This window comes from Canis lupus, chromosome 15, assembly GCF_003254725.2.
Source record: "Canis lupus dingo isolate Sandy chromosome 15, ASM325472v2, whole genome shotgun sequence".
Taxonomy (NCBI): Eukaryota; Metazoa; Chordata; class Mammalia; order Carnivora; family Canidae; genus Canis; species Canis lupus.
This window is the reverse complement of record NC_064257.1, coordinates 41206254-41228170: the sequence shown is the minus strand read 5'-3', so window position 1 is coordinate 41228170 and position 21917 is coordinate 41206254. Positions and strand designations below refer to the sequence as shown.

At 37.9% G+C, this 21917-nt stretch overlaps 1 protein-coding gene and 1 long non-coding RNA gene across 7 annotated transcripts in view; one reads left to right on the top strand and one right to left on the bottom strand.

Annotated features, from left to right (window-relative positions):
- Positions 1-10155, top strand: part of IGF1 (insulin like growth factor 1) — a 78900-nt gene extending 68745 nt beyond the window's left edge. For all 3 annotated transcript variants that reach the window (XM_025438865.3, XM_025438866.3, XM_025438867.3), the window contains one exon: positions 3608-10155. In XM_025438865.3, the coding sequence (XP_025294650.1) occupies positions 3608-3633 (26 nt within the window). In that variant the 3' untranslated portion in view covers positions 3634-10155. The remainder of the gene's footprint in view (positions 1-3607) is intronic.
- Positions 1-21917, bottom strand: part of LOC112654389 (uncharacterized) — a 118774-nt gene that overhangs the window by 12622 nt on the left and 84235 nt on the right. Inside the window, exons 3-4 of one of the 4 annotated variants that reach the window (XR_007402329.1) lie at positions 5615-6337; positions 3863-3919 (exon numbers count right to left, since the gene is read on the bottom strand). The exons of 2 other annotated variants lie outside the window; for them this stretch is intronic. This is a non-coding gene — a long non-coding RNA (uncharacterized LOC112654389). The remainder of the gene's footprint in view (positions 1-3862; positions 3920-5614; positions 6338-21917) is intronic. One more of the 4 variants, XR_004805154.2, reaches the window with a different exon arrangement.

Below are 21917 nucleotides of genomic sequence, written 5' to 3'. Positions count from 1 at the left end.
GTGTAAACTATGAAGTGTCTACAAATGTTAATCAAGGTTATTGTTACTGCCATTGTTATTCACACTCAGTGATCCATTTCTTTTTTAAGATTTTATTTATTTATTCATGAGAGACACAGAGAGAGAGGCAGAGGGAGAAGCAGGCTCCCTGTGGTGAGCCCAATGCGAGACTCGATCCCAGGACCTCAGGATCACGACCTGAGCCAGAGGCAGATGCTCAACTGCTGAGCCACCCAGGTGCCCCTCTTGGTGATCTTTTTAATCAAAAAGTTTGTGGATTGCTTTCATTTGTAAAGTGAGGAGCTAGGATAAAAGTCAAGAGACAATGGAAGGATATGTATATCATGTAATAATCCAGGGCATTTTCCAGCTTCCTAAATTGTGTGCATGGTACACATGTACCATGTACATGGTATACATGTACATATGTATATCGCAAATTAAGACCTTCTGGAACTTATTCCCTATTATGAGTTGGTCAACATTTCCCTTGGAGTGATAAATTTCCTCAACCAACCTGAGCAAGCTAGAGGACCAGCTGTTTTTCTTTTTTTTTTCTTAAATAATCTTACCTTCCCTGGTGTCAATAGGAAACAGTATTTACTCACTACTGTTTTCCTTTCAAAAATCTGTCTAGTTGCATACTAGAAACAGTTTCAGCTGGTTTGTTTGTCTTGGACAAGCTGTTGAAGTGAAAAGTTTTTGCTTGGCTGAATGTGGGACAGTTTCATAACGCTTCAAGAAGTGCACTGAAGGTGGGTGCCAGCTCCGGCTGCTTCTAACATGCCTCCACTTGCTGCCCATTGTCGAGGGTGGCCAGCGTAATTAAATTAAGACAATGAGCAAAGCAACAGATGCGACTGAGACCAAATCCCTGAGTGCTTTTGTTTTGTCACTGTCATTGTCTGCAACAAAGAAGTCACATGTGAGAGCCTGGGAAGGGAGCCAAATGCAAACCAGACAACATCCCAGCTGGTTTTGAATGGCCTCCACCTTACGCGTGTGTGCATGGGAACCATGCTACTTGGCGCAGTGTCTGTCGACTCAAGTGAGCTTCTGCCCATGGCTCTGCTGCAAGGTCGAAACAGACCCACAAGAAATAGGCCAGAGGATCTCTGTGCTCACTGACACTTTACACCTCTGCCATCCAGAGAAAAGAAGAATTTCTCTGTTGGGGAAAAGGATAAGATCCATGCGCTTGACCAATCTGACTTCAGTCCTTTGACTTACAGCCCTCATGAATTTGGAGAGGGATATATAGAATAAATATAACCTGAGTTTTTTTCTTCTGTAAATCTGGGATTAATTTGGCTTGAGAGAAAGACTAGAGATTAAATACTTCATCTTTTAGTTTGTTACTATTTCATTCTTGAGCATTTTCCAAGTGTGAGCATCATTAGGATTCTTAAGTCTTCTTTTTCTAGGCTAGTATGCCTGTTAAAGCGAAAAGAAGGCAAACTCAGATTAGCATATTTTTTAGATCTGTTATTTGATTTGATTAGTAGTTTGATAGTTTGATTATCCTTAATAATAGCCATTGGTGGGGGTTTTGATGAGCCACATACCATCTGCAGGATCCATTGCATATCGAACAGAAAAGTTTCAAGGTGTTTAGGACAATAGTGAGCCTACTATATAGCCCTATTTGTCTTTCTTCCATTTTTCAGGAGAACTCCTTTAAGAAAGAAGAATAGCATATAAAATTGGAAATACAAATTTACTGGTAGCTTAAGAGTAGGTGCTTTAACAGCAACAAATGCATGTTCAGTGGACGTAGTAAAATTGTATGGTATCTGGGGGGAAAGTGCCAGGATTTTAAAACAGATGCATTTCAAGCTATCCTATACAAATACCAAACTTCTTCCCACAACCTTTTCTCAATGGCCACTGAGCTATGTTTATTTTGATAAACATATCTATACAATAACACTATCTTCCTTCTATTTAATAAATATAGGATATTGACCGTCAATTTCCAAAGTGCTACTAGCTTTTTTGAAGGACTCGGTGATAACTTGAATGTTCCAGGTAGAGCTGATAAAAATAGGTGTAAGAAAAATTACCAAATCCCTCTGGGCCCTGGCCAATAGATATTATTTCCAGGGATTGTAGCTGGTTCTGTCCCAGCTTCTCACACACTGTAGGTTTTGGTGTGAGCAATCTCCAGGGTCCCTTACAATGACCTCTGGGTTCCTAAGAATGCTTGGGTTAAGAGGTCATTAGCCAGAAGGGAAGAATTTAGAGATTCCAGCCGCCATAGTGAGAACTCTTATTTTTGGTCATGATGAAAACATGTTTGGGGTTAAAAAGGTATACTGTGAATTCTTGAACCTCACACTGTAACAAACAGTTATCGGTTATACATAATAGTTACTATTATTACTAAGGTCCTTCTGGCTCAAGGTGAAACCAAGAGAAGCAGCACCTAATTTCTATGCACGCAGATGCCATGTCCTCCCAGATTAAATTCACATCTTCTTATTCATCTAAATAAACTTTGCTACATAAATATATTCAAGGAAAAATAATAACTATAGGAAAAGTATGATCACGCACTGTTAAAGGGCCTATTATAGTTATTCATTAAATTCATTCTGTAGCTATTTATTGAGCAACTGCAATATTCCAGGCATTGTTTTAGACACAAGGATATAACAGTGAACAGACTGATTTCTACTACATGGAGCTTCTATTCTAAGCAAAACTTAATATGCCTTGGACAACAGCATTGCTTGCTGATAAGTGAATGGTAGCACCAAAATAAGGAACCCAGGTAGTCTAGGAATGGTTACTTTCCAATGAAGATGAAATTATAATAATAATGAGTAAATAATAATAATGATAAATAGCTAATACTTATGTAGTGCTTACCATGTGTCAGACCTATTATAAGTCTTCTTAGGTACTACTTCTTTAACTCTTAATCCTACAAAGTAGGAACTATTATTATACTAGTTTATAGATAAAATTGAGACATAAGAGATTGCCACTTTCACAAGTTTACATAACTAAAACTGAAAAAGTCAGGATTGGAACCCAGCTCAGTATGTCTATGATTTTACAGATTCTAAGTCAATCATTAAATTTCCCAATCTTCTACTTCTAAAAACTCTCCCTCTCTCCATAGGAGAAAGAGAAAAAAATTAAAAAGAAAGATCTCCTTTTTTATAAAAATCAAACCAAAACAAAATGCAATAAAATAACAGAGGATGATCCCAGAATGTGTTCCTTTCTTTCTTTTTTTTTTTTTTTTTTCTCTTTTTTCTCCCCTCTCAGTAGGAAAAGATGCCACAGGACAGGATTCTGGATTTTTCAAAGTCTCCTTCCTGTCAACAAATCTGTGACAGCAACATATGAATAGAAACATATTTCTGTGTGATTATAAAACAATCTCATGACACCCTCAGGGGCACATAAAAGTAGCCTGAGTAAGATTTGACTAAATTAAAAGCTAAAGGCCCATCTACTTACATATGTCTTTCTTAGAAAAAAGCTATCTATGAGATTGACTAATGAGACATAAAATATGAGACCCCATGTTAGAACTGGTTGGGGGGGGCACATAAAACTGCATCAATTAATGTTGCTGTTTCTCCCTTACTTTTAGGAAGTACATTTGAAGAATGCAAGTAGAGGGAGTGCAGGAAACAAGAACTACAGAATGTAGGAAGACCTTCCTGAGTTGTGAAGAATGACATGCCACCGGCAGGATTGTTTGCTCTGTAGGAGTTACCTGATAAACACCAGAAGACCTACCAAAAAATATTTAATCACATTTCAAAAGATGGGCATTCCCCTCAATGAAATACGCAAGTAAACATTCCAACGTTGTCTTTAGGAGTGATTGTTAAAAGCTTTGCACCTTGCAAAAATGGTCCTGGAGTTGGTAGATTGCTGTTGATCCTTTATCAATAATGTTCTATAGAGAAAAAAGAAAAAAATATATATATATCTTAATCCCTGCCTCTCAAGAGCCACAAATGCATGGGTGTTGTATAGATCCAGTTGCACTAAATTTGTTTCTGAGTCTTGGCTGCTGGAGCCATTCATTCAGCAGCCTAAGTGGTTTATTAATCTTTTTTTATTTGCACTTCTTTCTACACAACACAGGCTGTTTGTTCTACAATGTCTGATGATCTTGTCTATCTCCACCCCCTCAACTTCATCATCTTTACATTTGCCAAATTTGGCCTCCTCAAGAGCAGCAACAAGCAGTCAAATAGCACACCCAAAAGATTTTAACCCAAAAGATTCCATCTGTGGCATTTGTACCAAAATATAAGTTGGATGCATTTATTTTAGACAAAAGCTTTATTTTTCCACATCTTGCTAAAAAAAATGCAAGTAGTTGCAATATTGAGGCCAATCATTTTTAGGCATATGTTTTAAGCATAGAAAGTCTCAAACTCTTAACAGTTCCTTAAAATGATGAGTTAGTGTACAACCTGATTAGTAACTTCTCTTTTTATTTTTTCCATATAGAGCATTATGTAAATTTAGCATATCAAGAATACAGGATATATCACAAACAGTATGTAAAACTCTGTTTTTTTAGTACAATGGTGCTATTTTGTAGTTTGTTATATGAAAGAGTCTGGCCAAAACGGTAAAAGGTGAAAGCAAAACAAAAGAAGCCTGGAGCTGAAGATGACACAAAGAGGAAGAGTACTAAAAATCCATCCATGTGGGAAGAAGGCAAAATTCCCCCAATTATGCCTTCCGGGAAAAACGTAAGACACAAAGTCCACTGATGCCAATTCGATTGGCGAGTCTAGAGAGGAGTGGAAAAAGCAGAGAAGCTAGGAATTTAACAGTCCTGGCTTCTAGTTCTTGTTGAAGAAACAAACATCTGCTGACTCCATCATGGACTCACCACTGTGTGACTTTGGGCAAGTCACTTCACCTCTCTGTGCCTCAGTTTCCTCATCTACAAAATGGGGGCAATATGCCATCTACCTACCTCATGGGGGTGGTATGAAGATTACACAGATAAAGCTCCAGATTCTATCCTGGGTTGCTATGAGGGCATAAGGTCAGAGCCCTTCAGTTGCTGGGATGTGAGGAATTGTAGAAACAACCCATTCATGGTACAGCTAGGAAACTGATTAGCCGAACGTTCCTGACACACTAACTCTTGTTAATGAAGCTGTTCCACAGACCATCCAACTCTCCTAGTTGTGAAAAGCTGCCAGCTCCATCTCTTTTAAAACCCTTTCAAAATAAGTTAGAAATATCTGATTTACAGTTTCATTTGAATTCTGCATTTGGATGTATGAATACAAAGTGGAAAGAGAAAAAGGAAAAGAAAAAAAGGGAAAAAAAGACTTCCACCAGTGAAAGGGCAACTACTCCATCTTTTAGCACTCACTGACTCTTCTAGGCAGTTACTAGTAATCTAAGACAATACTTCTTGTAATATTATAAATGATACTCCGTTCATTGTGAACAATATAGTTATTCCTACTCCTTGGGCAATCTAAAAAAATTGCCCAAGATTCCAAATATTGACATAGTATCTAATTTTTTAAAATCACAAAATTACTTTCTTTAATAATTTTGCTCTTATCCTTACCTGTATTTACATATATATATATAAATTTTTGTTAAAACATACTTGACTAGAGTTGCTAGTTGAGAGGCAAAATTTTCTTTTCCAAAACTAGAAATTTTCCTTCATGTCTGCTTACAAGAGTGACCCCTGGCCCTCTGTGGGTGCATCTTATCCATTCAACTGAAAATTAATATCAAGAAAATCCAACAGTGAGGACAGGCCCATGGTGACCTAAAAAATGTTTCCCATCTACATACATATTAAGATTTTCTTATTAGAATGATGAATCGTCCATCATTCAGATCTTTTTTATCTGCCTTTAAACATTTTGGTGAAAAGCAACCAGGCTTGATTACTTCATGCAAATTGTATTTCTTTATTCTTGGAAAGTGTACATGGAAAACAAAAATAGCATCTTTAGTTTTCATCCCACTGGTTCACCTTGAGTTTCAGAAACCAGAGAAAGTCTAAGACTTCCTGGATCTTCAAACATATGCAAAAAAAAAAAGGCCTATATGGTGGGTCCCCCACTCAGCCAGTAAGTCTTTAAACCCTCAGACCCTCAGCATTACTTGAATTGAGCACCGTTGGAATGCTGAGCCATGCTGTGATCATTACAGACAAAGGTAAAAGAAACTGGTAAAAGAAACTCATTGTTGCCCTTTATCTGTTTTCCAGACAGATGTGTTCTGTGGATTTAGATGCTGGACCCCTCTTCCCAAAATGGCACTTCTGGTTTTTATTCTTGCTCTTCATGTATACCCTTATGTGCAATCCTCTGCAGACCTGTGGGTTTCCAGACACAGTTGGATATGGTAATTCTAAGTGTCTCTGACTTATTTGATTCACTTAATAATTCTATTCACGGCCAAAACTACCCCAGTGAGGAAAGCTTAAATGTGCAAAGCCATATTATCTTTCTTAATTTTTCTAACACATAATCCTCTCCAACTGTATCATAAATCAACAAATCAAAAATTGACTAATTATACTAATTCACTATCTTACTTTTAAATGACATTAAACTAGAAGACAAATCAGTGCAAAACTTCAAAAGTCAGTTGATCTATACACTACAGCAGAATGACCCAGGATTGATGGAAAGGAGCACCTAAAACTTCACAACTCAAAACTTTCATAAGCTTTGCTTTGGATTTTTCAAATAAGGCAATTTCAAAATGTTTATGAAAAATCTGTAAATATTGGTAAGAATGAGCCAATTCTTAAGCTTAAAGGCTTAAGTCCTAATTTAACCGACAATGCTGAATACCTAGATCAAATTTCTGTTCCCAGTTCCCCAAATAACGTAACAGTGTCTTTTGAACACTTGAAGATGAGGAGGCTCCACTGAAAAAGTTAACTTATCTTTCTATCAGAATCCACTCTTCTAGAGATAAAAACTCACAACACCCACTCCCCCCACATACACACACATGCAAGTGCATGTGCGCACACACACTCACCCTAAAAGTCCAATGAAAGACTGAGAAGAAATGACTTCCTTGAAAAAAACTTATTGGGGAAAAAAAGAGAAGAAAGAAAGAAGAAAGAAAAGAAAGAAAGAAAGAAAGAAAGAAAGAAGAAAGAAAGAAAGAAAGAAAGAAAGAAAGAAAGAAAAAAGAAAGAAAGAAAGAAAGAAAAAGAAAGAAGAAAGAGAGAAGAAAGAAAGAAAGAAAGAAAGAAAGAAAGAAAGAAAGAAAGAAAGAAAGAAAGAAAGAAAAAGAAAGAAAGAAAAGCAAGCCTGGCCTCCCTTGAGAATACATCCCCTCCTTGGAATGTCAATGTTTGTGTAGATGAAACCATCTCATGCACTGTGGCTCCAGAGTTTCTGTTACTAGTTTATGCACTTGGGAGACTGCTTAAATGGAAGATGTAGCACATTTTGCTTTCCCATTTATTGTTTGGCCGGCTATGCCAATGTGGTGCTATTGTTTCTTTAAGAAAGTACTTGACAAAAAAAAAAAAAAAAAAGGAAAAAAAAAAAGGAAAAAAAAGCATAGACATATTTTTTTAAAGTATGAGAACAACAATTCTATAGATAGATGGCTTAATAAAATAGCATGAGGTCTCATTACCACCAACTTTCAACTTTTTAATCACTCACAAGTAGCATACTGTTCACCAAATTCCAAATTATGAGTTTGGGGGTGTAGGGGCAGAAGATGGAATTTTTGTAAAGTTAGAAGGCTCTGTTACTCTGTCGGCTCTTAAACTCAGCAAAATTAGCAATATGTTATCCAATCTGAACACCTCGATCAAGAGCATAGAGTACATTTTGGGGGAAAAAAAGGATCTTATAGGCAAATGGCAGAACAAAAGATGATAAAGTCACTCGTTGATTTTTGTGCTCTGCTCTAAAACTGATATTCAGCAAGTGGAGAAAATTTTTTTAAAAATGAGGGAAAAAATTGCATAGATTAAATCTGTTAAAAACAGCTTCCGCCACCTCCCCCTCAAGTCATTCTCTGACATTTACTGGTTTATAGAAGATACTCTCCCTTTGTCTAAACATCTCAAGGAGCAGTAGCTCTCCTAAAAAGCAATCACTGATCTCATTGGGAAGTGTTGGGAAGTATTTCCTTATGAGATGGGGGTTATCTACTGATAAGGAAAGAAGAATTTATGAGAAATCATTGAAAGAGATGGCTAACAATCTGTGAAGATTTTTTTTTTGTTTTCTTTTGTTTTTTACTTTATACAGTCTTTATGAATATCTTAATGTTCAAAACCGATTTGGTTCTTTCTTCTTCTTCTTCTTCTTTTTTTTTTTTGTATTGGAATGAGGGATGATAAATTAAACCCACATAGACTCTTTAAAACTATAGGCTAGATAGAAGTGTATGTTTGACTTGACTATTTAAAATGTTTTTTCTATTTTTAATCTTAAAAAAGTGTACTAATTTATTAGAGACAGATCCTGTTTGGCTCTCTTCATAAGAAAGAAGAATCACCAGGGCTTTCCCATCAATGTTTTCAAAAGATAAATCTGATTTATCCATCATTATGGCATCATTTATTTTTTTAAAAAATTTAATACAAGAATTGCAATTCTTTATGCCCCTCTCTTGCAATGATCATGAAGTTCAAAATATGAGGGGTTAAAAACAAGAAGAAAATTTTGTGGATTCTTTGTTTTCGGTTTGTTTTCAGTGCTAATGTTTAATCCTATAGTACATATTTGCTTATTGCTATGTTAATATTCTAAAAGACTTTCCTGTTAGGTGTTAGAAACTGATACATAGATATCTTTTTTGTGATTTCTATTTAAAAAAAAAAAGGAGATGAGAAGACTGAAGCTTTAAAGTGCATATGGTACAGGATAAAGATACCAACTGAAATAACCAAGTCCATCCTAAAACAATTTTTTTTTTTTTTTTTTTTTTTTGGCGGGGGAACTTCTCATACATAAGACAGAAGCCCAGGGAATTTTTGAAACTATCTCTATTCCTCCCAGTCCTTATTCAATTAATATTTGCCTCAAAATTGTATAGAGGGGTCACCAAGCTGAAACCCTGTAATTCAAGGGGCTTCTTTAAAAAATACATATTCTACACATTCCCTCTTAATTTATGACTACACGTTGATCTTAAACATGGTCCCTTTTCTTCCTTGTTCTTCAGCTGTCCTTGACATGGTATTTAAAGGAAAAAATATATATAATTTTAAAAGGGGAACAAAAAAGTTCAAACATTACTGCCCAATTGAAATGTGAGTTAAAATGGAAATAGTTTCTCCTGCTTAATCCCTGCTGAATCACCTGTCGCCTTCAGAATTACTTTTCACAACCCTTATAATCTACCCTTTTTTTTTTTAACTACCCAGGCCTACTGCATCCTAAAAGTAAACATTATCCATTTCCTTTTGCCCAAAATGCACTGATGTAAAAGTAGGGGAAAAAAAAAACCTCAAAGTTCCAAGTCACCCACCCACTGGCCCCATTTACCTACTGAGAGCAAAGTCACTTCTGTTAATCCCTTAATCTGATTGTTTGGATATTTATCTTGTACCTGCTGCTAAATACACTGCAGGAGGGACTCTGAAACCTCGAACTGTCTACTCACATCTCTTATCTGTATCTGTGTATCATTAGAATGTCTATTCAAAATATTAAAAACTTTCAAACACCATGCAGCTTGTATTCAGTTTACATAAAGGCCCCAAATATCATGTCAGATCTTTTGTTACTAAGGGAGTTAATGAACTATGAGAACTGGGATTATATCATGTGTTTTGCTTCATACGGTTTTATCACACTTACAAGCCAAGTGTGATAAATACACATATAGACACTGAATTTTTTTTCCCTGCTACTTTGAAACCAGGAAATAATGATTGGTCATTCATTTTATCTGTCTTAGTTCAAGAGCATATTTTTTATTAAATTAACTCTGATTGTATTTGAAATCATTATTCATTTATGGCAGAGGAATATCAATCCTAATGACTTCTAAAACTGTAACTAACTGAATCATTATCTTACATTTACTGTTAAGTAAGCATATTTGGAAAAATGTATGGCTAGAGCGTCATAATAAAATGATATATCTTTCTTTAGTAATTACATTAAAATTAATCACATTTGATTAATTAGTTCTTTTGGACAATGTTGGTGTGTCATTCCTTAAGAATTCTGTTGTTCTGTAGCATTTCTATCAATTAAGGTCACTGCAACAAATAAACAAGAAAACTTACCCAGAAAAAAAGTAAAACTAATCATACAACAGAATGGAGATATCTTACAGAATTTACAGATTATATATATATTTTTAATTTTTTTATTGGAGTTCAATTTGCCAACATTTAGCATAACACACAGTGCTCATCCTGCCAAATGCCCCCCTCAGTGCCCATCACCCAGTCATCCCAACCCCCTGCCCACCTCCCCTTCTACTACCCCTTGTTCATTTCCCAGAGTTAGGTGTCGTGTTTTGTCACCCTCACTGAAATTTTCACTCATTTTCTCTCCGTTTATTCCCTTTTGCTAATTTTTATATTCCCCAAATGAATGAGACCATATAATGTTTGTCCTTTTCCAATTGACTTATTTCACTCAGCATAATACCCTCCAGTTCCATCCATGTCGAAGCAAATGGTGGGTATTTGTCGTTTCTAAATGCTGGGACACCTGCACCCCGATGTTTATAGCAGCAATGTCCACAATAGCCAAACTGAAAGGAGCCTCGGTGTCCATCAAAAGATGAATGGATAAACAAGATGTGGTTTATGTATACAATGGAATATTACTCATCCATTACAGATTATATTTAAAAATAAATGTTTCAAAGAACTTGTACAAACTGTGTAAGAGATGTATGAATTGTACGATATATGCATTAACAATAAAGCAGATTTAATTAACTGACCCCACTCACTGTACCCAGCAGTGAGTTATAATCCATGACACAAAGGGACTGGGAAAAGATTTTCCATTATATAAGGCACATGATATGCAAGTAACATTCACTATTTTCCCATATGGTAAGATTTCATAAGAATGTGGTCTCTCAGCACTGAGTTTTTATTTTAATAAATCTTTCTAATTCTTTACTGAATGTCAAACTCACAGCAGCATTTGTAGAAGCACAAAAGTGGAAAGATTAGTAATTTCCCTCTTGTTTGAAAGCATCTCATTCTACTTCCCTTTTCTTTCATGAGCTGTTTGGAAAGTTACCTAAATGTAAAAAAAAAAAAAAAAAAAAAAAAATGCTCAGGAGCCTTGTACTTGATTTTAAGGAACTGCTGGCAACCTCAGTGTATTATTTATTTTCCCACATGCAGCTCACCGTTGCTCCTGTCACTCTTGCAGCTTCTGTAGTTCTCCTTAACCTTCTTCTCCGGGCCTCCTTGTCCTATTTGTGCTCAGCATCTTGTGTCCTATGGCCATTAGCTTCTAACTGTGCTGTTTCTCTCCCTCGATGACACTTACCCCTTCATTCATACTAGGCTAGTCTGAGCACAGCCTCTCTCTGTACTTTTGGGGATGATGAAGTGGGAGGCAATTAAACATGTGGCAGACACTGGCTGCCAATGGCAAATATCACTGTCACTAAAATCCATTAAGGAATTTCCGGCTCCTCATGGGCCTCTTGTCATTTTAAAGACTTCTTTATCTCCTCAGCAAACTCTCCTGAGAATTACCTCCTACTCAATCCTTCCTCTCCTCCCTTAGAAAGAACTTGCTAAGAGGGCACCTAGGTGGCTCAGTCAAGTAAGTATCTGACTCTTGGTTTTAGGTTGGGTCATGATCTCAGGGTCGTGAGACCAGGCGCTGTGTGGGGCTCCATGCTGGGCATTGAGCCTGCTTAGGATTCTCTCCCTCTCTCTCCCTCTGCTGCTCCCCCACCACCATACACTTTTTAAAAAATAAGCCTTGCAAGGAAATTCTATTTCATTCTCAGGCAGAGCAATCTTACCCAACCCAGCTTCACCCAGGGTGGGAGTTGGTGCAGGGCCTGCTCATTTTTTATTACTGAATAGACCCCAAAGGTAAATTTTTCCTAAACAAAAGAGCAATTCTTCCTTAAGAGGAATTCTGTCTTCCTTTACAATCGTCTGAGTCCAATTGTAGCCTCTTTCTAAAAATGTCATTTTTTTCCTTCCTACAAGATCTACATGAGTGATAATTACTACCACCCCAACAATAATGATTAATATTGTTGACTAATAACATTCATGTTTGGGGTTCCTGAGTGGCTCAGTCTGTTAAGTGTGCCACTCTTGATTTTGGCTCAAGTCACAATCAAGTCATGATCTCAGGGTTGTGAGATGCCCAGCACAGAGCCTGCTTAAGATTCTCACTCCTGGACAGCCTGGGTGGCTCAGCAGTTTAGTGCTGCCTTCAGCCCAGGGCATGATCCTGAAGACCCGAGATTAAGTCCCATGTCGGGCTCCCTGCATGGAGCCTGCTTCTCCCTCTGCCTGTGTCTCTGAGGCCAATCTCTCTCTCTCTCTCTCTCTCTCTCTCTCTCTCTCTCTCTCTCTGTGTGTGTCTCTCATGAATAAATAAATAAAATCTTTAAAAAAACAAAAAGATTCTTACTCCTTCTCCCTCTGCCCCCTTCTCCCCAGATATAGACAAATAAAATAAAAATAATGTTCACATTTGTTGAGCAACTACTATGGGTCAGTCACTATGCCAAGAGCTTTATACCCCTTATCTCTTTAGCCTTTACAAAGATTCTATCATGCAGGCACTATTATGAACCCTATTTTACAGGTGAGGAACTGGAGACTCAAAGACATTATGTAACTTACTAAAGGTCACAGACAGGCTTGAATCTGGGCCTGAGGACATCAAAACCTGTGTTTTTACTACTTTGCTGTTCATGCCCCAAACCAGATACAAGAACAGTTCCATATGGTGAGAGATACATTTTGTTAAAAATAATTTTTATGTGCTCCAGACAGAAATCTACCTAATTGTACCATTGAGTGATAAACTATTTATGAATATTATATTATCAAGATAAGTAAGCATTTTTGCTCAATAACCAACATATCTCACTGGGCTTTCATCCCTCCCTGCTGCCATTTCTCTGCTCATTCACACAATGTCAGTTCCTGAGAGTCCTTCACGTGGTGTATGGAACACCTGGTGGTAAACCAATCTCAGGATTCCTCAGTGAGGAGGTACGACTTGGGTCCTTACACAGTTCAGAAATAAACCATTCCCACATAGTAAAACTAGAAGCTGCTGATGAAGAACCTCAGCAAGAGCTTTGTCAATAATACACCTGCTGTTCTCTTGACAGTTTGTGAAAGCTAGTGTGGCCTCAAGGGACATCATTAGATCAGGGCTTCCACAACAGCAACAGAAAAATGTGGATTCAGGGAGTGAATTTCATGAGACCCATTTCTTATATCAGTGCCCTTCAAAAGAACTGTAGTTGGCCCAGTCTAGGGAGTTGCAACGGGTATAATGCTAGCCCTACATGGCATTTTGGAAATGTATAGGGACATTCGGGGTTGTCACTCATGATGATTGAGGATGGCATTATTGGCATCTAATTGGCAGTGGTTAGGGCTCCAGACATTTCATGTAGGTGACAGAAGTATTTGTAATCACCTAAGCTTATAAACTCAAAGTATTTTTCCATGATTTTAATATACACTGAATTTTCATGCATGCAATTACCATGTAAACTGAGAGAAAGGTGGTACTTTATTTCATTTGGAACCTTACCAAATGTCGTCCACTATTTTAGAAAAAAACAGCATTGATGACCATGCTAATTGTGCTAATTAAATCTCTCCATTCTCTGAGTGGATCAGTCAACTTGCAGCCATCAAGTTCAGGACTCTCTGTACCCATAAACATCTGACCGCTTCATTATGTGTGCTAATAGAGTTGTGCCTGAGCATTTGACTTTGTAATGCATGTTATCTTATGACAAACTGTTTTCATTTTAGTTCTCCTTCATATTGTGGTTGAAATTGTATATGCCAGCATTATCTATAAATTTTTCTTTGGGACACCAAAGGGAGTATCATGAAATATTTGTTACATGAAAGGGAGCTTTGGGTTTGAAAGAACTGAACCACTGGGCTTTCCATACCAACCACGAGCCTCCCTGGGTCATAATGGCAGGTAGATGGCAGAGCCTTTGCCCTCTTCTCAGTGAAGCACAAGTGTGAAGCTGAGCTGAAAGCTGGTGTCTTCCTCACCTGTTTATGGATGGAGATTAGATCTCTTTGGGATCCCATAAAAGATAATGGTTATGGCTAATATAACATCTGGTTTGTAAAGGTTCTTTCCTTCACCCGGTGATGGGATGAGATGATTTTGAAAAGAATAAAGCAATCAGTAAAAACAGGAACAGATGTAAATTGGATCTGAGACAATTACAGCAGTGCATCAGAAGTAAAATTCGACCTTGGATTTCAAGCAAGGTACAAAATGTGGCCTAGAAAGGAGGTTTCTCTCTCTCTCTCTCTGTCCCTCTCTCTCTCTCTGTCTCTCTCTCAAAGGTTTTATTTATTTATTTGAGAGAGAGAGACACAGAGAGTAGGAGGAAGGGCAGACAGCAAGTGAGAGAATCTCAAGCAGAGATTGCTCCTGCTGAGCATGGAGCCTGAGGCAGGGCTTGACCTCATGACCCTGAGATCATGACCTGAACTGAAACCAAGAGTCAGATACTTAACCAGCTGAGCCATCTGGCACCCCAGGAGGTGAATGGCTATTACCAGGGAAGTCAAAACTGCTCCTGCTTAGCCTCTAACCTCCTCCAAAAAAAAGCAGTAGTAACAGCCTCTCTCCAAATGGAAATTGGGGCCTGGGGGGCAGAGGCAGGGAGATCATAATCTTTTCATGACCATGTCTATACAAGTGCTATGGCTGAGCATCGCATTTTGCTCCACAAATATGGAACTGTCCTTCCCAACCCCAAATATCTAGGAGAGGGAAAGAGAGAGTGAGTGTGTGAGGAGAAACTGATTATTCCTCTAAAGAAGCAAGGAGACACAATGACAGGCAGAAATGATACCCAAGGCTTCGCTCTGCCACCTTATTTGGTCCAGAACTTCTAATTCAGCCACCCATATAGAACCTAAAATATTCAAAGGCAGGGTTACCCCAAGACCAGAATTCTTTCCTATTCCTTTTGCCTCTCTCTGCTTTAAAGGTCATTTGGAAATGGAAATATGCCCACCCCCCTCCTGTAGCCAAACAAATTCTCTTACACTGTTAATACTGAAAAGTTTCTTCTAGTATCTCTAGGCCTCACTGCCATGGTAAGAGATACACTGAAATGATTTAATACATATTTAGGCTACGATAAATGGTTGTTTATCTGTTTGTGCAGATATCCTTCCCCCAACATTCCCTTCATTGGCTTCAATTTACCATTGCCCAGTCCCCATGTTCTCTGGTTTCTGAGTAGGTTTGCCTAATAAGAGGCACTAATGAAAGAAGCAGGGCAGGTGGAGGGAAGAAGCCAGGGTGTTTCACCCCATTTTCTCTCTCTGTGTTAAATAGCTTCTATGGCAGCAATGGCAGTTCCTCCTTCCATGACCCCTACCCCCACCCCGATAAGCACCCTATCCCTGGGGGGATCTAGACCCATCCAGGTAGATTTTCTCAGATGGGAGCACCACCTCCTCTCTGGGTCTTCCTAGTCTGAGGGATGGGAGTGACTTCCTGATATTGATCTCTGGGTTGACCCCCCTTTCTTATTTGGCTGCTCATCCTTCCATTATCCATTTTAAATACTGTTTGCAATACCTAAAGTGGTTTCTGCTCCCCTCACTAGACTCAAACTAACACCCACAGGAATCACCTATAGGTGAGAAGCACAAGCACTGAAATCAGGCAGATGTGGGTTGTGTTGTGGTTCTGACACTTCTGTGAGATGCTTTGGACAAGTTAAAACAACTTCTGTGAGGCTCAGTTTCCTCTTTTGTAAAGTGACAATAATAATAATGCCATCTACCTCATATTATTTGAGGATTGAACATTATAATGCAAGTCCCTAAACTTCTAGATTTCTTAAAATAGTGAAATTTCCAAAAAATAAAAGTATAATTGATATAAGGTGGAAAAATATATTTGACTAAAATAAGGACATGTAAAAAAAAATCGATCCTTAAGTCATTATAAGAGAATTCATTTAAATAACAAGGATATAATCTCAGAATAAAGAGAAGTTTCTTGAGTTTAATACATTATCCTTTATGAAAACTTATCACTTTGTATTAATTTGTTCTTTTCATCTTTTCAGTTTCTTTATGGCTAGATTAAAACACAGGCATGGTCCTGACTGGTGTGCTCATCAGCTCTTGTGTGGTGTGGTTCCTAACATTTGTACAATTACCTTTAGTATCACCACTTCCATTGTTATTATTAGTTATGACAGAATTAATTAAAGATCTAAGATATCCATAAATAATAGTGAAAGGGAATAAAGGAGAAAGGAGGAAAAATAAGTGGGAAATACCAGAAAGGGAGACAGAACATGGAAGACTCCTAACTCTGGGAAACGAACTAGGGGTGGTGGAAGGGAAGGTGGGCAGGGGGTGGGGGTGACTGGGTGGTGGGCACTGAGGTGGGCACTTGACGGGGTGAGCACTGAGTGTTATTCTGTATGTTGGCAAATTGAACACCAATAAAAAATAAATTTACTATTAAAAAAGAAAAGATCTAAGATATCCAAGGTAGGACCTCTCCATTGGCTTGTCACATTCTTTTATTTTTATATATTTATTTGTTTGTTTGTTTGTTTTGAGAGAGAGAGAGAAAGCATGTGAACAGAGGGAGGGGCAGAGGAAGAGGGAGAGAGACTCTCACACAGACTCCACACTGAGTGCAGAGCGTTGGGAGCGGGGGTGCTTAATCTCATGACCCCAAGATCATGACCTGAACTGGAACCAAGAGTTCAATGCTTTAACAGACTGGGCCACCCAGGTGCCCCTTGTCACACTCTTTTCTTTTCTTTTCTTTTCTTTTCTTTTCTTTTCTTTTTTCTTTCTTTTCTTTTCTTGTCAAAATATATTTAATTTTGTTTTGTTTTTATTATAAATTTATTTTTTACTGGTGTTCAATTTGCCAACATATAGAATAACACCCAGTGCTCATCCCATCAAGTGCCCCCCTCAGTGCCCATCACCCAGTCACCCCACCCCCCGCCCACCTCCCCTTCCACTACCCCTAGTTCATTTCTCAGAGTTAGGAGTCTTTCATGTTCTGTCTCCCTTTCTGATATTTCCCACTCATTTTTTCTCCTTTCCCCTTTATTTCCTTTCACTATTTTTTATATTCCCCAAATGAATGAGACCATATAATGTTTGTCCTTCTCCGATTGACTTATTTTACTCAGCATAATACCCTAACACTCTTTTCTATGTACATTCTGGTTCATAGCTTTGTTTTTTCTGACATTGACCAAGTGATCACCTTTTTCCCTAATTTGATCTGATTTAGCAAAATCAGGTGAAAAGCATTGTTTGCATGTAAAACTCCTTGTACCACAAAGGCAAATGTAAAATCTCAAACCTAGCATTTTCTTACTGTGTCACTAATCCTTTTTTTTTATTCACCCCAACCCAGCCCAGCCATCAGAGCTACAAACTTTCCCTATGATTTTTTCTTTCCCTATGATTTTTAACTACATATATGATATTTTCAGGCTGTCTCCATATAGTACAAAAATAATTACTCTTGTCACTATAATCAGTTCAAGAAAACAATGTACATAAGTCCCCTTTGTGTCGTAATGTGCAACCTAAACTCCACGAATTTTTCAGCCACTTTTCCTGGATTCATCAGCATATAACTTCAGTTATTCTTTTACTTCATTATATTTGTTCCACACTACATTCTTCTAAGTCATCGCTATAGTTCCTAGCAATCTATTAAATGATATTTGATGGTCTGGTCTCTCACTCCTTAGCCTTTCAAATCTTCCATAATGCCAAATAGAAATATCCCTAATGTGGCAAACAGAGTCCCTGAAAGAAAAGTGAACCTATTTTCAAGTCCTTCTTAAGCTGTGAGGATTTACTTTGAATCTTCCAATATGTGTGTAACATTATTCCAAATCCTCTTTGGGGTTGCTCCTGCAGGACCCAGGGATGTATCAGTTAACTGGAAAAGCAATTTGAGAACCTCTAGGTCTGATTTTTGAAAATGTAGTATCTACAGAAACAGACTTCAGATACTATCCCAGAAAATCCTGGAAACTTTGTGCCTGTGTAGAACACGCCTCCTTGGGTTTGTCCAAAGGTTGTTTTATGGACATTGTCACTCTTTTAAACATAGCACATTCTATGCTGTATCCATGTATGATCATTTCGCAAGAATTCTGAGTGGAGACTCTTATTTCCCAGTAAGACTCTGCAGCAAGCTAGCAAAGCCTGATAAGATAAGGAAAATCTGTCAGTGAAAGGTTTGCTTAGAGTCTTTTGGGCACATTCATGCTCTCTGGGGTTTATTTGTACAATATTAGTAAGCCAATCCCCAAAGTCAGACTGATAATATTAAAATACTTCCAAGAAGACACTTGTACTGAATAACACAGTCTTGGATCATCACACAGCCTTCTACCTGGGAAGTAAATAAATGTGGGTAAACAGATATGGGTGGCCATAAACAATATAGTTCCATGTGCTTTTGGTCATGACGTTGTCTCTGAAAATATGATCTCTGTCCACAAGCTGAAGGAGGAAGGCAGACAAACTTTCTTGAAGACGCAACCGATAAACCCACTTGAAGACACTCTTGAGTAGTTTTAATGGACTGTACACAATCACTCACACTTCCTCATGGGCCCTCTTGGGACCAATGCTACATAGTTTAGAGACAAGTAGACAAGATTAGGAATGCAGTCTGTGAACCACAGAACACAGTTTTCCTCTCCATGAAACTAACTGGCCCTTCTAGGGATCAAACCCATGACCTTGGGCTCATTAGCACTCTACTCCAACCATGCCCAAAATAAATACAGGTTTGAAGCCAGAGGAGCTTCAAACCACACATAAGAATGTAATCAACAGAGCCACAGGGAAATGCATAAAGTAAACACTTTCTATATAGGCAAAAAGAAAAGAAGATTTGGAAAGAGACGACATTCTCTGAATCCCTTAGTCATCTGAAGGCTTACTGGAAATTTCCACTTGGATATCTTCCATCACTTTGACTTCAACTCATTTTCCTCTCTCAGCCCCCACCCCTGAAAGGAATTTACCATTTGGAACTTCTGTCTTTGGAGCCATCACTCAGTCAACCAAGTTCAGAACTGTGGAATTGTCCTTAGCAACACATTTGATTCCATCCAATGCATATTTAGTCCAAAGCAAAATCCCCCTGAAACCTATATTCAAACGTCTCCCGTATCTCTCTTCTTGCCTATCTCCAAAGGCATCACCATGGTGCAACACCTATTGCCTTCTGAACAGTTGCAGTAATTCCCTATAGGCTCTCCCCTCTCCAATCCATACAAGTTTCCACTAAAAAGAGAAAAGAGGCCATCGCTGGACACCCTACCTAAAATAGTATACACTGTCCTGACCTTTTGATCCCCTTTCCCTGCCCCATAGCACTTCCTACCAGCTCTATATTATCCATATGCTCTGTATTGGTTTGCTTACTATTGGTTGGCTTCAGTGATATATCTCCAGCACCTATAACAGTCTCTGATACGTAACAGGCCCTCAATAAATATTCATGGAATGCATGCATAAATGAATGAAAACTTGAGTTGGAGCCTGAGGAAAATCTGGTAGGATTTTGTAATAAGCCAAGGATGGTAGGTCAGGGTAATAAAAATATAAACAATAGTGGCAGCAACCATTTTTTAAGGATTTCCATGTGCCAGGCATTGGATGAAGGATTTTAAGTATCTTGTTTCAGTCCTCAAAACAATTCTTTTAGGAATCATGATTATCTATTGACTAAACTGAGCTTAGAAAGGTTAAGTAGCATCAACATATAGAACAGAAAAAACTGCCCAGAATCTACACAAAATTCCTATAAATCAATAAAAGGATAAAAATAACCAAGTAGAAAATTGGACAAAATTGAACAGAGAACTTGCAGGAGTAAACATACAAATGGCTGATGGTCATATTTTTAAAAGTGCTCACTCTCCCATATAGTCAGAAAAATTAAAATCTAAAAAAAAATAGAAAAAAAAAGAAAAATTAAAATCTAAGCCATAATGAAAAAAATTTTTACTCATCTTATTGGTAAAATTTTTAAGGTTTGGTAATATCAAATATTGACAAGAGTATGGAAAAACAGGTATTCTCATATTCTGCTTGTGGATGTATATTCTAGTTTATTGAAAGGGGAGTGGGCGGTAATTATTAAAATTTAAAATGCCCATATCCTCCATCACTTCAACTTACTACCCTCGAGAAGCCCTTAACAATGTGTGCATAGAGGACACCACAAGGATATCTGATGAAGCATTATTTGTTAAAGCCAAAACCGTAAATAATTTCAATGTCAACAGTGGGGAGAGTAATTAAATAACTGTAAGTGCATTCATGGTAATGAGTATCATGTAATTTTTTTGCTATCATGTAATTTTTTTTGCTATCATGTAATTTTTTTAATAATAAATTTATTTTTTATTGGTGTTCAATTTGCCAACATACAGAATAACACCCAGTGCTCATCTCTGCAAGTGCCCCCCTCAGTGCCCGTTACCCATTCACCCCCACCCCCCACTTTCCTCCCGTTCCACCACCCCTAGTTCGTTTCCCAGAGTTAGGAGTCTTTATGTTCTGTCTCCCTTTCTGATATTTCCTACCCATTTCTTCTCCCTTCCCTTCTATTCATGTAATTTTTAAAAATGGGATGTATCTCTATAAACTATATGAATAGATATCCAAAGTAAGATTTAGAATGATATCTATAGTAGCACATAATATATGCAAGAGAACACAGATCAATGCATTTTCTGTGGAGATAGATAGACAGATAGGTGATAAATATCTTAATTCATCCAAGCTGCTATAAGAAAATACCAAAGGCTAGGTGGCTTATAAACAACTGAAATTTATTTCTTATACTCCTTGAAACTGAAGTCTGAGATCAGGGTGCCGCATGATCAGGTTAGGGATCTCTTCTGGACTTTAGACCTCTCATTTTATCCTTACATGACAAAAGGGAGTAAGGAACTCTGTGGAGTCTCTTTTCTAAAAGCCCTAATCCCATCCATGAGGGCTCTACCTTCATAACCTAAGCATCTCCCAAAGCCCCCATCTCCTAATATCAACATACTGACCATTAGGTTTTCAACGTGTGAATTCTGGTCAAACACAAACATTCAGACCATAACAATAGATTAGATGGATAGATTGATTGATTGATGAATGGAAGAAAAGAGGGGGGGAGAGAGGGGGAGGGAAAGGAGGAAGGAAGAAAGCAAGAGCATTTAGAACAAGAAAATAGATTAAAACACCTAAGGAGAGGCACCTGGATGGCTCAGATGGTTGAGCGTCTGCCTTTAGGCTCAGGTCATGATCCCAGAGTCTGGTATTGAGCCCCACATCTTGTTCCCTACTTAACAGGGAGCTTGCTTCTCCCTCTTTCCCTCCCCTTGCTCATGTTTACACTTTTTATCTCTCTGAAATAAATAAAATCTTTAAAAAATAAATAAAAATAAAACACCTAAGGAGAGAGTATGCAGAAGAGTGAATGGTCCAGGACTAAACCCCAAGGAGCTACATTATTCAGAGTTTGGGTAAAGGAAGGGGGTTCTGAGAAGCTGCAGTCACAAAGATAGGAAGAGAACCAGAACATTGAGGTGCAACTGAGCGAGGTCAACAAAATGTTACCAGGAGATAGTCAGTGTTCCACCACTTTGAAAGGTGATAAAAATGATTAATAGGTTATTTTGCAACATAGCAGATATGGGTGGCTTTTCTT